The sequence below is a fragment of the Stegostoma tigrinum genome, chromosome 49 (genome assembly GCF_030684315.1).
Source record: "Stegostoma tigrinum isolate sSteTig4 chromosome 49, sSteTig4.hap1, whole genome shotgun sequence".
NCBI classification, from domain to species: domain Eukaryota; kingdom Metazoa; phylum Chordata; class Chondrichthyes; order Orectolobiformes; family Stegostomatidae; genus Stegostoma; species Stegostoma tigrinum.
In genome coordinates this window covers 39,063-55,663 of record NC_081402.1, presented here as the reverse complement: position 1 = coordinate 55,663, position 16,601 = coordinate 39,063, and the positions used below count along the sequence as shown (strand labels likewise).

The window sequence follows — 16,601 nt, the reverse complement described above, 5'->3', positions numbered from 1 at the left end:
GCCGAGGTGTACATGCCTTGCCCCTCTGCAACACCCACTTCTTCCAACCTTGAGACCCCTCCCCCATCTCCGGCCACTGGAAGAGGGGGAAGGCGGGGGTTAGAGAAATGCAGTAAGGGAGAGAGCGCGAGGGAGACAGGGCGCGAGGGAGACAGGGCGCGAGGGAGACAGGGCGCGAGGGAGACAGGGCGCGAGGGAGACAGGGCGCGAGGGAGACAGGGCGCGAGGGAGACAGGGCGCGAGGGAGACAGGGCGCGAGGGAGACAGGGCGCGAGGGAGACAGGGCGCGAGGGAGACAGGGCGCGAGGGAGACAGGGCGCGAGGGAGACAGGGCGCGAGGGAGACAGGGCGCGAGGGAGACAGGGCGCGAGGGAGACAGGGCGCGAGGGAGACAGGGCGCGAGGGAGACAGGGCGCGAGGGAGACAGGGCGCGAGGGAGACAGGGCGCGAGGGAGACAGGGCGCGAGGGAGACAGGGCGCGAGGGAGACAGGGCGCGAGGGAGACAGCGCGAGGGAGACAGCGCGAGGGAGACAGCGCGAGGGAGACAGCGCGAGGGAGACAGAGCGAGGGAGAGCACGCGCGTGGGAGATGGAATGAATTTGAGAACGGGGGGTTGGGGGGGGGGGGGGGGCAAGATGGTGTGCGTGAGGGAGAGAGCGAGACTTTGGAAACAGTGTGTGGGAATTTTCCCCTCTCCACATTATCCAGACCTCCTCCCCCTCAGTTCCCCCACAAAACCCCTGCCCCCCCACCCACACCCTCTCGCCCACCCCCAACCACACCCCCCACTCACCTGTGCCAGCTGCTGACGCAGCTTCTGCACCTCGGACAGGCTGAGCTCAGTGAACAGGTCGGAGACCAGCCCGGGGCAGGGCGGCAGGGCGGGGGGCTGCCGGGGTCAGGGGAGGGGTCCCGGCTTGCCAGCGACTGCCCCGACCCCTCAGCCGGCTGGAAGCCACTGTCCAGCTCATCGGGGCCCAAGGCTCCGTCATTCAGGGCCAGCTCCTGGAGGTGGGGGTGCAGGCCGCAGGTGGGCACGGCGTTGGCGTGGGCCAAGAGGTCCTGGCGCAGGGCGTTCTTCTGCTCGCGCTCCGAGCGCACGGCCTCCAGCGCCTCCTCCAGGTTCCGCTCCGTGATAGCCCGCAGCCTAGTGGCCTCCTCCAGCTGTCCATGGAGGATCTCGATGTCCTCCTCTCGCTGCCTCAGGTCATGCTTCAGGCCCTCGAACTCCACCTGGGCGGTGGAGAATAAATCATCAACGTCAACGTATGACCTGCGCCTTCGGAGGGTCGGCGCCGAGGGGAGCAGGCGCTGCCGGAGGGTGAGGGAGCACGTGCCATCGGAGAGTGAGGGAGCTGTTGCTGTTGGAGGGTTGGCACTGAGGGAGCGCGTGCTGGACAGTCAGCGCCAAGGGAGTGTGCACTGTCGGTGGGTGAGGGAGTGGGCACTGTTGGAGGGTCACCGCCGAGGGACCGGGCACTGTCGGTGGGTCAGCGCTGAGGGAGTAGGTGCTGTCAGAGGGTCAGCGCCGAGGCAGTGGGCGGTGTCGGAGGGTGTGCGAGCGGGCACTGTCGGAAGGTCGGCGCCAAGGGGAGCGGGTGATGTCGGAGAGGACTGAGGAGGCGGGCTAAGGGGGCAGGCCGTACCTGGTTCTCCCGCAGCACGGAGACCAGCTTCTGTAGCGAGATGTTCTCCTCCTCCAGCTCTGTGCAGTCCTGCAGCTGCTGGCTCTCTCGAATTTTGAACTCTTTCATCTCATCCCTCAGCTGTGCCTTCTCCGCCTCCAGTGCCTCACCGACCTGTCGCAGCATGGCAAGAGAAAACAGAAGAAGCTAAACCGCTCGCCCTTTCATTAAATCCAGCCTCTGGGCTGATGAAGGGCAAGTAACGTTCATGCCAGGCTATGCCCGTCTCCACGGAGAGAGAATCTAACCATTACGCCCGTCTGCCCCCCCCCCCCTCCCCCATGACGTTCGATGGCGTTGCCATCACTGAAACACCCCAACGAACAACATCCTGGGGGTGTTGAGCAGAAACCGAACCGGGGACCCCAGCCCCGTATCGATGTAGCGGCTACAAGGAGCAGCTCAGAGGCTGAGAATCCTGCAGCGAGTAACTCCCGTCCTGTCTCTCGGCCCTACCACCAGCAACCGCCACCCTCCTCCACAAAAGCCTGTTCCACCATCATCAAGGCACGAGGGTGAGGGAACACTCCTCACTTGCCCTGTGAAGGGAGCAACACCAACACTGGAGGAGATGGGGAGGGGGTGACAGGGGTAGCGAGGGGGTGTTCAGTGCTGGAGGGTGTGACAGAGATAGGGAGGGGGTGAAGGGGGCTGGAGCAGGCGAGGGAGCAGGCACTGTCACCCCTCCCTATCTCCGTCGCCTCTTCATAGAATCACTTACAGTTTGGGGACAGGCCATTCGGCCCAACAAGTCCACAACGACCCTCAGGGCGTCTCACCCAGACCCAGGACCATGCCCCGATAAACCCACCCTAACCCACACATCCCCGGGCACTACGGGACAATTTAGCACGGCCAATCCCACCCTAACCCGCACATCCCTGGGCACTACGGGACAATTTAGCACGGCCAATCCCACCCTAACCCGCACATCCCTGGGCACTACAGGACAATTTAGCACGGCCAATCCCACCCTAACCCGCACATCCCTGGGCACTACGGGACAATTTAGCACGGCCAATCCCACCCTAACCCGCACATCCCTGGGCACTACGGACAATTTAGCACGGCCAATCCACCCTAACCCGCACATCCCTGGGCACTACGGGACAATTTAGCACGGCCAATCCCACCCTAACCCGCACATCCCTGGGCACTACGGGACAATTTAGCACGGCCAATCCACCTTAACCCGCACATCTTTGGACTGTGGGGGGAAACTGGAGCACCTGGAGGAAACCCACGCAGACACGGGGAGAATATGCAAACCCCACACGGACAGTCGCCCGAGGGTGGGATCGAACCCAGGTCCCTGACTGCGCTGACCACGGTGCCACTCTTCCGCAGCGTAGCTGGGGCTTTTGTGTTTGCGCCGCTTGGCCCTGAGCGAGGTCAAGGTGGAGGGCAGGGTGAGATGGGAGGGGAAGGGATTAAGGTCGGGTGGGTGGGGGTGGGGGTTGCGGGAGTCAGAAACGCTCGCTTGCTGAAGTGTCTGACAGCTACCACCATCTACCAGTAGAGAGCAGAGTTTGCTTCTGAGAGAGAGAGAGAGAGAGAGAGAGAGAGAGAGAGAGAGAGAGAGAGAACGAGAACAGGCGACAGCTGACTCACAAATCTCTCGGACCACACCCTCCGCAAGCCCGTGCCAGCCCCGTTTCTCGCTGCTGAGTTCAAGCACATGTGTCCAACTCTCAGCTCTTCCTCCCTCCCTCATGTCTTTTTCCAGCTCTTCCCTTCCCCGAAACATATCGACAACATTCCCCAGTCCCCGTGGGAGTGAGATATCCCAGCTACCCCACCGCCACACCCCCCCCCCAACCCTGCAGGAGCGAGTCTCCACCCCCCTCCCCCCCACTCACTCCCCATTCTCCTCCCTGGGGAGAGTGCCACTGTTCGACCCTCTCTCCCCATAGAGGGGCGAGTGCCACAATTCTCCCTCGCTGCCCGGAGGAATGAGTGCCCTATTCTCCCTGAGGGAGCGAGTCCTCCTTTCTCATCACTTTATCACCTCCCCGCCCCCGACGAGCGTGTTAGATAGGATCAGGAGGCCATTCAGCCCCTCCTCCACCTACTCCCCGAGCCTGTTACACAGGGACAGGAGGCCAGTCAGCCCCTCCTCCACCTCCTCCCCGAGCCTGTTACACTGGAACAGGAGGCCATTCAGACCCCTCCCCTCCTCCTCGAGCCTGTAACACAGAGACAGGAGGCCATTCAGCCTCTCCACCTCCTCCCCGAGCCTGTTACACTGAGACAGGAGGCCATTCAGACCCCTCCCCTCCTCCTCGAGCCTGTCAAAAAGGGACAGGAGGCCATTCAGCCTCTCCACCTCCTCCCCGAGCCTGTTACACTGAGACAGGAGGCCATTCAGACCCCTCCCCTCCTCCTCGAGCCTGTTACACAGGGACAGGAAGCCATTCAGCCTCTCCACCTCCTCCCCAAGCCTGTTACACAGGGACAGGAGGCCATTCAGCCTCTCCACCTCCTCCCCAAGCCTGTTACACAGGGACAGGAGGCCATTCAGCCTCTCCACCTCCTCCCCAAGCCTGTTACACAGGGACAGGAGGCCATTCAGCCTCTCCACCTCCTCCCCGAGCCTGTTACACAGGGACAGGAGGCCATTCAGCACCCCCCACCTGAGTCTGTTACAGTTCCATACCTCGACCTCACTTTCACCACCGTTCCCCTCAGTTCCCTCAGATGCTGTAAACCCTTCAAACTCAGTCTAGACAGTGAAGCAACTTCTCGGGTTAAGAATTGCAGAAATTCATCAGTCTGGAATTAAAACAATTCTCCTCACCTCAATCCAAACGACCATCCCCTGTCCTCCACTGAGAGGGAGGGAGAGACAGACAGACAGACAGTGTGTAAGAGAAAGAGAGAGACGGAGACAGAGACAGAAAGAGAAAGAGAGAGAGAGAGAGAGAGAGAGCGATAGAGAGAAAGAAAGAGACAGAGGGACACCAAGAGAGAGGGAGAATGAGATAGACAGAGAGAGATAGACACAGAGAGAGAGATAGACACAGAGAGAGAGAGAGAGAGCGCACAATACAGAAAGACATGGAGGCAGAGATAGAGAAACACATACACACTGAGCGAGGGACATGGAGAGAGAGAGAGAGAAACAGAGACAGTGAGAGAGACACAGAGAGGGAGAGACAGAAAGAAACAGAGAGAGAGAGAGAGAGAGATTCAGTGACAGAGAGGGACAGACAGAGAGAGAGACAGAGACACACAAGTTTGACTGGAAGAGAAAGCGAGACAGAAAGAGAGTCAAACACACAGTCAAACACAGAGCGAGAGGCAAGAGGCAAACAGACATAGTGTGAGAGTAAGAGAAGGGGAGAGAGAGTCAGACATACAGAGAGATAGAGGGACTGAGACAGAGAGAAAGAGAGAGTAAAACTGACATAATATTTTACACATCTAACAGCATGTGGACTGCAGAGAGAGGGTTGATGTATATTTTTATGAGATTGTATATAATTCTACCTAGGGCCCACAAAGTGCCTCTTCTGGAGTAATGTGTCATCCTGTTGTAGGAAGGGTATTATTAAACTGGAGAGGGTTCGGGAGAGATTCACCAGGTTGTTGCTGGGACTGGAAGGTTTGAGATATAAAAATAGGCTGGGACTTCTTTCACTGGAGCATCGGAGGCTGCGGGCGTGACCTTGTCGAGGTTTATAAAGCCATGAGGGGCATGGATAGGGGGAATAGGAAGGTCTTTTTCTCCAGGGGTAGGGGGGTCCAAAACTAGAGGGGCGTAAGTTTAAGGTGGGAGGGGGAAAACAGGACAGAAGGGGCAACTTCTATTTTCACATAGAGAGTGGTCCGTGTGTGGGATGAGCTTCCAGAGGAAGCGGTGGACGTGGGGGACAGATACAACGTATAATAGACATTTGGATAAGGACATGGACGGGGAAAGGTTTGGGAGGGATATGGGCTGGGAGCAGGCCGCTGCTCCTTGCTTTGTGACTGCCTCCCGATCGCGCACGTGCGTGAATCACCGAGCGAGGGCGAAGCTCAACAGCAATGAGAACGCCCCACCAGGAGGGCCCGTTGCGTCCCGGCTCTCGCAGCGAGTAACTCCCCTACCCCAAATCCTGTCCCACCGTCGACGAGGCACAAGGCAGGAGGGTGAGGCAATGCTCCCCACTGGCCCTGGACGGGGGCGGGGGGGGGGGGGGCAGCTCCGACAACGCTCCAGGATGAAGCCCACCAACCCCCCCCTACCCCAACACACCCGCAAGCACCCACTCCCTCCACCACCGATGCTCAGTTGCAGCAGTGCACACTACATCTACAGGGCACACTGGGACAGGGCGCAGTTTGATCTTAAGAACAGGATAATAGGTTGGCACAACATCGAGGGCTGAAGGGCCTGCGCTGTACTGTGCTGGTCTATGTTCTACATAGAACATAGAACAGTACAGCGCAGAACAGGCCCTTCGGCCCTCGATGTTGCGCCCGCCTGTGAACTAACCTAAGCCCCCCACCCTACACTATCCCATCATTATCCATATCCTTATCCAAGGACTGTTTAAATGCCCCTGAAGTGGCTGAGTTAACTACATTGGCAGGCAGGGCGTTCCACACCCTTACCACTCTCTGAGTAAAGAACCTGCCTCTGACATCCGTCTTAAATCCATCGCCCCTCAATTTGTAGCTATACCCCTTGTACAAGCTGAAGTGATCATCCTCGGAAAAAGACTCTCACTGTCCACCCTATCTAATCCACTGATCATCTTCTATGTCTCTATTAAATCCTGTCTTAGCATCCTTCTCTCCAATGAGAACAGACCCAAGTCCCTCAGCCTTTCTTCATAGCGCCTGCGCTCCAGACCAGGCAACATCCTGGTAAATCTCCTCTGCACCTTCTCCAATGCTCCCACATCCTTCCTGTAATGGGGCGGCCAGAACTGCACGCAATATTCCAAAGCGTTTTGTACAGTTGCAGCATGGAAGAACTTGCGGACTGTGGAACTGAGCCAGTGATCCACAAAAGCTTGCAGTATTCAGGGTCAGAGGTAGGAGGAGCTGCAGATGCTGGAGAATCTGAGATAGCAAGGTGCAGAGCTGGATGAACACAGCAGGCCAAGCAGGAAAGCTGACGTTTCGGGTCTGGACCCTTCTTCAGAAAATGATGCCATGATGCTGCTTGGCCTGCTGTGTTCATCCAGCTCTGCACCTTGTTATCTCAGTATTCAGAGTCAAACTGATTAAGGCCAGATAGACACGCAACTCCGAGGAAGGCTCACCGGGCGCAAAATGTTAATTCTGACTTTATTTCTTCACCGATGCTGCCAGACCTGCCGAGCTTTTTCAGCAACTTGGGTTTATTTTTGGTCCTGATTTACAGCGTCCGCAGTTCATTTGGTTTTTCTTTCGATACGCAGTGGTCAGTCATCTCCATTGATCGGCGAATGGGTTGTTGACGAGATTCGGTCGAAGAGTCTTGGAACGGGCCTGGCCCGCGCTCAAGCAGGACCCCAAAATTCCCGGAGCCGGTCAGTCTAACGCAGTTCCTTGCTCGCCCCACCCAGGAATCTGTCCTCAGCTTGCTGCAGTGTTCCAGTGAACCACCGCGCAAACTGGGGAAGGGTGAGGCGATTTTTATCTCTTCTTCATCAACGGGATGAGGGCATTGCTGAGCAAGCAGCATTTATTGACCCATCAGGAATTGCCCAGAGTCAACCACATTGCTGTGTGGTGTCCTGTGTAGGCCCAGACAAGAGGCAATAGAGTAGGCCATTCAGCCCTTCGAGCCAGCACCACCATTCATTATGATCATCCACAATCAGTATCCTGTTCCTGCCTTATCCCCATAACCCTCGATTCCTCTAAATTTAAGAGCTCTGTCCATCTCTTTCTTGAAAGTATCCAGAGACCTGGCCTCCACTGCCTTCTGGGGCAGGGCATTCCATATATCCACTAGTCTCTGGGTGAAGGCGTTTTTCCTCAACTCTGTTCTAAATGGCCTACCCCTTATTTTTAAACTGTGTCCTCTGATCCTGGACTCACCCATCAGCGGAAACATGCTTCCTGCCTCCAGGATGTCCAATCCCTTAATAATCTTATACGTCTCAATCAGATCCCCTCTCATCCTCCTAAACTCAAGAGTATACAAGCCCAGTCGTTCCAATCTTTCAACATATGATGGTCCAGCCATTCCGGGAATTGACCTTGTGAACCTACGCTGCACTCCCTCAATAGCAAGAATGTCCTTCCTCAAATTTGGAGACCAAAACTGCGCACAATACTCCAGGTGCGGTCTCACCAGGGCCCTGTACAGCTGCAGAAGGACCTCTTTGCTCCTATACTCAATTCCTCTTGTTATGAAGGCCAGCATGCCATGAGCTTTCTTCACTGCCTGCTGTACCTGCATGCTTGCTTTTATTAACTGATGTACAAGAACACCTAGACCTCGTTGTGCTTCCCCTTTACCTGACTTGACTCCACTGAGATAGTAATCTGCCTTCCTGTTCTTGCCACCAAAGCGGATAACCTCACATTAATCCACATTAAACTGCATCTGCCATGCATCCGTCCACTCACCCAGCCTGTCCAAGTCACCCTGTATTCTCATAACATCCTCCTCACATTTCACACTGCCACCCAGACCAGGGAGGGACGGTAGTTTCCTTCCCAAAAGGGCCAGGTGGGTTTTTTATTGACCATCGGCAATAGGTTCACGGTCATCACTAGATTCTTAATTCCAGATATTTTCGCTGGATTCAAATTCCACCAACTGCCCTGGTGGGATTCGAACCCGGGTGCCCAGAAGGTCACCTGGCGTCTCTGGGTTAACAGGTCAGTGGTGACACCATCACCTTCCCCTTTCCAAACTGCGGGGCGGTACGGAGTTCGTCACCCGTCAGGTTGTTCGCCCGTCGCACACCTTTCTGTTAGTCACGCCAGTTGCATCCTCTGCCAATGTCTTTCCCCTCCACCCCCCCTCGACCCCGGTCTGTCCTTTCCAGCCTGGGAGTTACATACACCATTGTTCTGCCATTCCCACATTTCAACCACTAAATCCGAATGACCGACATCCTTTCTCCATGGCCGCTCCAACCACACGCCCACCCCCTCCACAAACAAACCGTTGCATACACGCTGTCCTCTTCCACACACCTCACGCCAGCTCGGAGGGGGAGTTACCTAGACTCGAAGCGTTAGCTTGCTCACTGTCTCTGCCCGACCCGCTGTGATCTCCTGTGTTTGTCGGTTTCCAGAACTATCGTACAACATGCAAACAGATCATTCAGGCCAACCCGTCCGTGCTGGCCCAGATATCCGAAATTAATCAGGTCCCGTTTGCCAGCGTTTGGCCCCTATCGCTCTAAACCCTTCCTTATCCATGTCCCCATCCAGATGCCTTTTAAATGCTGTAACTGTACCAGCCCCCACCCACTTCCTCTGGCAGCTCGTTCCACACATGCACCACCCTGTGTGAAAAAGTCACCCCTTAGCTCCCTCTCGCCTTACACCCTCAACAACTTCGACAGATGCCCCATTGGAAGCATACTGTCTGGGTACTTAACGGCCTGGGATGGCAAACTGCTGTGCCCAGGGCCGTAAGAAGCCCCGACCATCTCGGACGCCGACCTTCCATCCATTTCCATGGCTCGCTGCCACAGAATGGCACCCCGGCAATGATTTCCTACAACCTCTTCTGTCAGGCAGGGGAGAAGGAAAGAGGTACGCACGCACCAGCAGGTTCAGGGACAGCGTCTTCCTGGCTGTTATCGGACCGATGAGTGGACTCTCTAGCCTCAATCGTCGCTGATCTTGCTGGCATTGGTCTGGCCTGGCGCACGCCCTGCGCAGCGTAGCCTGTGTGCCTCTGTCTCGGGCCTTTTGGTCCATACATCCTTTGCTTGCTGTGGACTGCTCGCAAACAAAGCTTTCCACTGTATTCCGGTGCACGTGGCAATAAATTCAACCAACCTATGCCCCTCCAGTTTTGGACCCCCCCCTACCCCTGGGGGTAAAGACCTTCCCTAATCCCCCTCTCCATGCCCCCTCGTGGGTTTATAAACCTCTAAAAGGTCACCCCCTCAGCCTCCGACGCTCCGGGGAAAACAGCGCCCAGCCTCTCCCTGTCGCTCAAACCCTCCGACATCCTTTTCCAAACCCCTTTCCCAACATCTTTCCTGTAGCAGGGAGGCCGGGATTGAATGCGGTATTCCCAAAGCGGCCTCACCAACACAGCCACGACATGACCCTCCCGACTCAAAGCAGTGGGACAAAGCTGCAACTTTTCGGGTCGAAACAATAGATCAGTGTCAGGCTGGTTCTGAGACGCTCAATCAGTACAGGAAGTTAGAATTACCAACACTCTCTCTTTAACATCCTTTCTGAGAAAGAAACTCAACGTAAATAGTGCTCACTGCATTGTAACATCAAAGGACTGTGTACTCAGAAATGACCCAGTTTATGAGACTAAAAAAAAACCAGTACAGTCAGAGGGGTCTCACACATACACGTCAGGACCATCCGCAAGAACACCCCTGCACACACACCCATCAGGACCACCCGCAAGACCACCCCTGCACACACACACCCATCAGGACCACCCGCAAGATCACCCCTGCACACACACACCCATCAGGACCATCCGCAAGACCACCCCTGCACACACACACCCATCAGGATCATCCGTAAGAACACCCCTGCACACACACCCATCAGGGCCATCCGCAAGACCACCCCTGCACATGCACACACCCATCAGGACCATCCGCAAGACCACCCCTGCACGCACACACACACCCATCAGGACCATCCGCAAGAACACCCCTGCACACAAACCCATCAGGACCATCCGCTAGAACACCCCTGCACACACACCCATCAGGACCATTCGCAGGAATGCCAAATGCCAGGCAGACAGTCATAGTAATTGATACCACTTACAGGATCATTCGAAAAGGGGGGCTTCAACACGTTCCTTGTGCTCAGGAGGGAGCGAGAGCCAGTTGAACGGATGGACATCGCCCTGGGAGACCGTCAGCGCGGCCGTTCCGCTCAGGAGTGCGCGGCCGGCGTGGTCCGGTGGCAGCCAACGGTGGGGATTTCAGTTTGGGATTGGGGCGGGGTGTTCCCCCCAGCCCCCCACCCCATGCCGGGGGGGGGGGGGGGGGGGGGGGGGGGAGAGTGCGGTCCGGGTTTGGGGGACGGGGCGGACAGCGTGAGCTTACCTTCCTCGCCTCCTGCAGCTCGCCGGTGAGCCGCTCATTCTCAGACAACGTGTTGGTGAGCGCCGCCTTGGTCTGCCGGCTTTCGGTCTGCAGCTCGGCGATCCTGGCCACCAGGTCACCCTCCTTGCGCGCCGCCTCCCGCAGCAACGTCTCCTCGCGGCTCTCGCCATCGGCTGCCACTTTCCTCTGGTTGCTGCACACGTCGGCGAAGGCCTGTGAGCGGAGTGGGGGTGGAGAGAGGTTCAGAGAAACAAAGCCAATGAAAAAGAGCTGCTCAGCGACAGGGCTCTCTGGCCATTCAGCCCCCTTTGAGCCTGTTACGCAGGGACAGGAGGCCATTTGGTCATTGCGCCCTTGACTCCACTTTCCCCACCCAGTCCCTTGGCATTGCGGCTGGAGACATTTGCCAGGACGTTGCCTCTGGCGGCTGGGAGGGATTTGCCAGGACGTTGCCTCTGGGCCTGGGAAAGATTTACCAGGATGTTACCTCTAGGGCTGGGAGAAATTTACCAGGACTCCGACACGCCCCTCAGGATCCGAAAAGTTCTGATGTGATCCCCTTCTCCCTCTTTGGACCTCCGGGAGGACCATTCTGGACCTGCTCTCCTCCCTCCCTACCCACCCCCAGGGATCAGCAAAGTTGAACCCTGCTCTGCATTAGCATTAAGTAGCGAGTCTGTCTCTCCTTCAGCGAGAGGACCGTGAACCGGCCTCTGAGGGTGTCCTCTCCGACCCCTCAGAATTCTTTTGGCTTCTCTATTCTGCGCCGAAAAGTATCACGAGGTGCTACGTTTTTGGGGAAAGGCACATCAGGGGCAGGGCTTAATGGGAATGTCCTGCGGGAGCGTTGCTGAACAGAGAGACCTTGGAGTGGGGGGAGCAGATACATAGCTCCTTAAAAGAGGAGTCACAGGTAGACAGGGCAGTGATAATTTAGTAGTATTATCACTAGGCTGTTCATTCAGAGGCGCAGATAGTGCTCTGGGGACCCGGGCACAAATCCTGCCGCCACAGATGGGCAATACGTGCTGTCTGGCCCTCATCCCGTTAATGAATAAAAAGTAAAATTGTGTGCCGGAGGTGGAAGGTCAGTTTGTGGTTCTGCAAGACGTTGGTGAGACTGCTTTTGGAAGAGTGCATGCAATTCCTGCTAATCAGAAAGGTGTTAAGGAACGAATGTCACCGGGGTTGGAGGGTTTGAGCGACAGGGAGGGGCTGGGGGCTGTTTTCCCCGGAGGGTCGGAGGCTGGGGGGGGGGGGGGGTGGGGTGGCCTTATAGAGGTTTATAAAACCACGAGGGGCATGGAGAGGGGGAATAGACAAGGTCTTCTCCCCCCCAGGGTAGGGGGGAGTCCACAACTAGAGAGGCGTAGGTTTAAGGTGGGAGGGGGACCCTGAGGGGCAACTTTTTCACGCAGAGGTATGGAACGAGCTGCCAGAGGAAGTGGGTGGGGGCTGGTACAGTGACAACATTTGGAAGGCAGGAAGGGTTCGGGGGGGTTTGGGGCCAAATGCTGGGGCGAGATGGATTAAGGATGTGTGGTCGGCATGGACGAGTTGGACCGAAGGGCCTGTTTCCATGCTGCATAATCTCGATGATTCTAAGTAGATTGGAAACACGGTCTTCCTGCCAGACCTGCTGAGCTCCTTGCTGTTACTGTTTCTCCTAACACTTATTGTCTTCCTTACGTCCTTGCTAAAACTTGGCAATTTATAGACCAGGAGTCCCAGCACTCCTTGGAGTGCCATCAGAGCCTGCCTGTATTAAATTACTACCCCAGTCAAAATGCGGCTCGCAGGATACAATGCTAAAGAACCTTCGCTCGGTTTCGAAGTGGGAAAACAAGAGGATGGAGGAAGATCCGAGCAACTGTGTCTTTTGTGGCTGGTTTCAATGTGTTGTCTACCCCTGCAGAGCAGTTATCTGGTTAGCACACTCCAACATGGGGAAGGGGCTTTATGCTGAAGTCGGGGAGCGGAGTGGGATTCATAATCCATATGCTCACCCCTCAAACAAAACAAAGAAATGGAGTCTCTCGAAATTGGGGTACACACACAGGTACTCTCACACACTCACATGCACACATGTAATGAAACTAAATTGAAACCCTTATGTTCAGGAGGGATGTCATTGCATTGTGGAGGGTGCACAGATTTACCAGGATGTTGCTTCTGGGGGCTGGAAAGATTTACCAGGATGTTGCTTCTGGAGGCTGGAGAGATTTACCAGGATGTTGCTTCTGGGGCTGGAGAGATTTACCAGGATGTTGCCTTGTGCTGGAGAAATTTACCAGGATGTTGTTTCTGGGGCTGGGAGAGATTTACCAGGATGTTGCTTCTGGGGCTGGGAGAGATTTACCAGGATGTTGCCTTGTGCTGGAGAGATTTACCAGGATGTTGCCTTATGCTGGAGAGATTTACAATGATGTTACTTCTGGGGCTGGAGAGATTTACCAGGATGTTGCCTCTGAGGCTGGAGAGATTTACCAGGATGTTGCCTTGTGCTGGAGAGATCTACCAGGATGTTGCCTTATGCTGGAGAGATTTACTTCGATGTTGCTTCTGGGGCTGGGAGATATTTACCAGGATGTTGCCTCTGGGGGGGCTGGAGAGATTTACCAGGATGTTGCCTTGTGCTGGAGCGATTCAGTGATGAAGAGAGATGGGACAGACTGGGGTTGTTTTCCTTGGAGCAGAGGGGCTTGGGAGGGGACATGATAGAGATGGATAGAACGATGAGGGACATGGATAGGGTAGACAGGAAGGAGCTTTACCCCCTTGATAGAGGGCTCGATGAATGGTGGGGGGATAGATTGAAGGTGAGGGGAGGGCTGAAGGTGAGGGGAGGGCAGGAGGTTTAGAGGGAAGGGCTAGGATGTGTTCACCCAGAGGGTGGTGGGGAATCTGGAGCCCACTGTCTGTGGGATGGGGAGACAGAAACCCCTCATCAGACTGGAAACAGATTTCAACGGGCACTGGTGATTCCCGAGGCTGTGGGCTGAGAGCTGGAGAAATGGGGTGAGGAACAGTGAGGCAGTTGTCACTGACCGGTACAGACTCAATGGGCTGAATGGCCTTTCCCTCTGCGGCTGTATTGAGGGTGAGATGCTGCCTGTTTTTAGCGTGTGTGCAGATTGTACATCTCTCTGGAAATAGCCAAGGTAAGGACAGAGGGGGAGAGAGACGAAGAGGCAGAGAGAGAGAGAAAGAGAGAGAGAGAGAGAAAGAGAGATACAGGTAGTGGATGAGACACACACAGAGGCAGAGGAAGAGGCAGAGAGAGAGAGAGGAGAGAGAGAGAGAGAGAGAGACAGAAAGATAGAGTGGAACAGAGAGACAGACAGACATACAGACAGACACAGGAAAAAAAGAGAGAGAGAGACACATAAACACAGGGAGACAAAGACACACACACAGAGAGGGAGAGCGATACAGACAGAGAGAGAGAGAGAGATAGAGAGAGAGAGAGAGAGAGAGAGACACACACACGCACACACACAGCCAGAGGCTGGCACACAGAGAGGGAGAGAGATACACACGGGGCCAGTGACAGACAGAGAGAGAGCGAGAGCAAGAAAGAATAAACTGTGTCATGTTTTTAAGGAACGAAGCCGTCTCCACCTGTTTCTCATTCTGTCTACAGCTCCCCCACAACACCCCCGGGCACAGCTTCAGAACAGACAGCTTGCTGACATTTAGCAGGAACGTGGGGCACTTCACAAACACATGCACGGGCTCCAAAATACTTGCAACAACTCAGAAGGCAGCAGGGACTGAGCGAGGTGCGGAGAGCAGTGTATGGACAGCTGTCTCATAAAGAGTTACAAAGAGCTCGATGGGCCCAAAGGACTCATGGTGTGCGATAACAAAGTGTGGAGCTGGATGAACACAGCAGGCCCAGCAGCATCTCAGGGGCACAAAAGCTGACGTTTTGGGCCTAGACCCTTCATCAGAGAGGGGGATGGGGAGAGGGGTCTGGAATAAATAGGGAGAGAGGGGGAGGCGGACCGAAGATGGAGAGAAAAGAAGATAGGTGGAGAGGAGAGTATAGGTGGGGAGGTAGGGAGGGGATAGGTCAGTCTGGGGAGGACGGACAGGTCAAGGAGGCGGGATGAGGTAGTAGGTAGGAGATGGAGGTGCGGCTTGGGGTGGGAGGAGGGGATAGATGAGAGGAAGGACAGGTTAGGGAGGAGGGGACGAACTGGGCTGGTTTTGGGATGCAGTGGGGGAAGGGGAGATTTTGAAGCTGGTGAAGTCCACATTGATACCATTGGGCTGCAGGGTTCCCAGGCGGAATATGAGTTGCTGTTCCTGCAACCTTCGGGTGGCATCATTGTGGCACTGCAGGAGGCCCATGATGGACATGTCATCTAGAGAATGGGAGGGGGAGTGGAAATGGTTTGCGACTGGGAGGTGCAATTGTTTGTTGCGAACCGAGCGGAGGTGTTCTGCAAAGCGGTCCCCAAGCCTCCGCTTGGTTTCCCCAATGTAGAGGATGCCGCACCGGGTACATGGTGTGTGCTGTACGAGGCAGTGCAGTAAAACCAGGAAGAGTCTCTGTTGCAAGCTAGAAGGAGGGAGAATTTAGCATCATAAATACCACAGACTTCTCAATCTCATTCTGAACCGCAGCTACCACAGGGAGGCTGCTGAGAGAGAAGGGGAGAGAGAGAGAGAGAGAGAGAGAGAGAAAAAAAATACAGTTGGGGAGAAAGAGAGAGAGGGGAGAGGAAGAGATGGGGGCAAGAGGGAGAAAGAAACACGGTGGTGGGGGGGGAAAGAGAGAGAGAGAGAGAGAGACAGAGAAGGGGAAAGGGAGAGATGGGGGCAAGGAGAGACGTGGGGAGAGAAAGAGAGAGAGAGAGAGAGAGAGAGAGAGACACAGTTGGGGAGACAGAGATACAAATCGGGGAGAGGAAGAGATTGGGGGGAGAGGGAGATAGAGAGACGTAGGGATGTGGGGAGGGAGAGAGAGGGGGTAGAGAGAGAGATGCGGGGAGAGAAAGAGAGGGGGAGAGAGTGGGGGGGGGAAGAGAGAGAGAGAGAGAGAGACGTAGGGATGTGGGGGGGGAGACAGAGAGAGAGAGAGAGAGAGACAGACAGACAGACAGACAGACAGAGAGAGAGAGAGAGAGAGAGACAGACAGAGAGACACAGAGACAGAGAGAGACACAGAGACAGAGACACAGAGAGAGAGAGAGACAGAGAGAGAGAGAGACACACACACAGAGAGAGAGAGAGAGACACAGAGAGAGAGAGAGAGAGAGAGAGGAGATGGGGGGGGTGGGGTAGAGGAAAGGAAAGGGAGAAGGAGCTGAAAGAGAGGGACAGACTGACTGCGCTATAAGTTCCACACAGACAGCCCAAAGGCATTTCAAGGTCCTGCTGTCGCTGTTTCCTGCTCTGAACTGAGTCACCGGGAAATGCTGGTGAGCGCACTGTTCCAAATTAACCATGTCTCACATTCCTCAACGTGTTCCATTCATACCACAGGGAGGCCTTGACCACTCCCTATCGAAGCCAGTTCCCCTCCCCTCCCCCCCGTCCCCCCACAGAATTATCATCAGTCATTATCACCTCAGTCCTGGGATCGCAGGAGTCAGACCCAGGTGCAGGCACACAGATAGTTTGGGGGGTGGCGGGGGGGGGGGGGGGCGTCACAGCTGGACTGACACTCACACTCACACAGGACAAGAGGCAGATCTGGAGGGGCACTGC

At 55.7% G+C, this 16,601-nt stretch overlaps 1 protein-coding gene across 1 annotated transcript in view; it reads right to left on the bottom strand.

Moving 5' to 3' along the window:
- Positions 1–16,601, bottom strand: part of LOC125449990 (protein bicaudal D homolog 2-like) — a 34,348-nt gene that overhangs the window by 610 nt on the left and 17,137 nt on the right. The window contains 4 exon segments of the mRNA XM_059643163.1: positions 795–899; positions 902–1,234; positions 1,648–1,800; positions 10,884–11,096. Coding sequence (XP_059499146.1) covers positions 795–899; positions 902–1,234; positions 1,648–1,800; positions 10,884–11,096 — 804 coding nt within the window.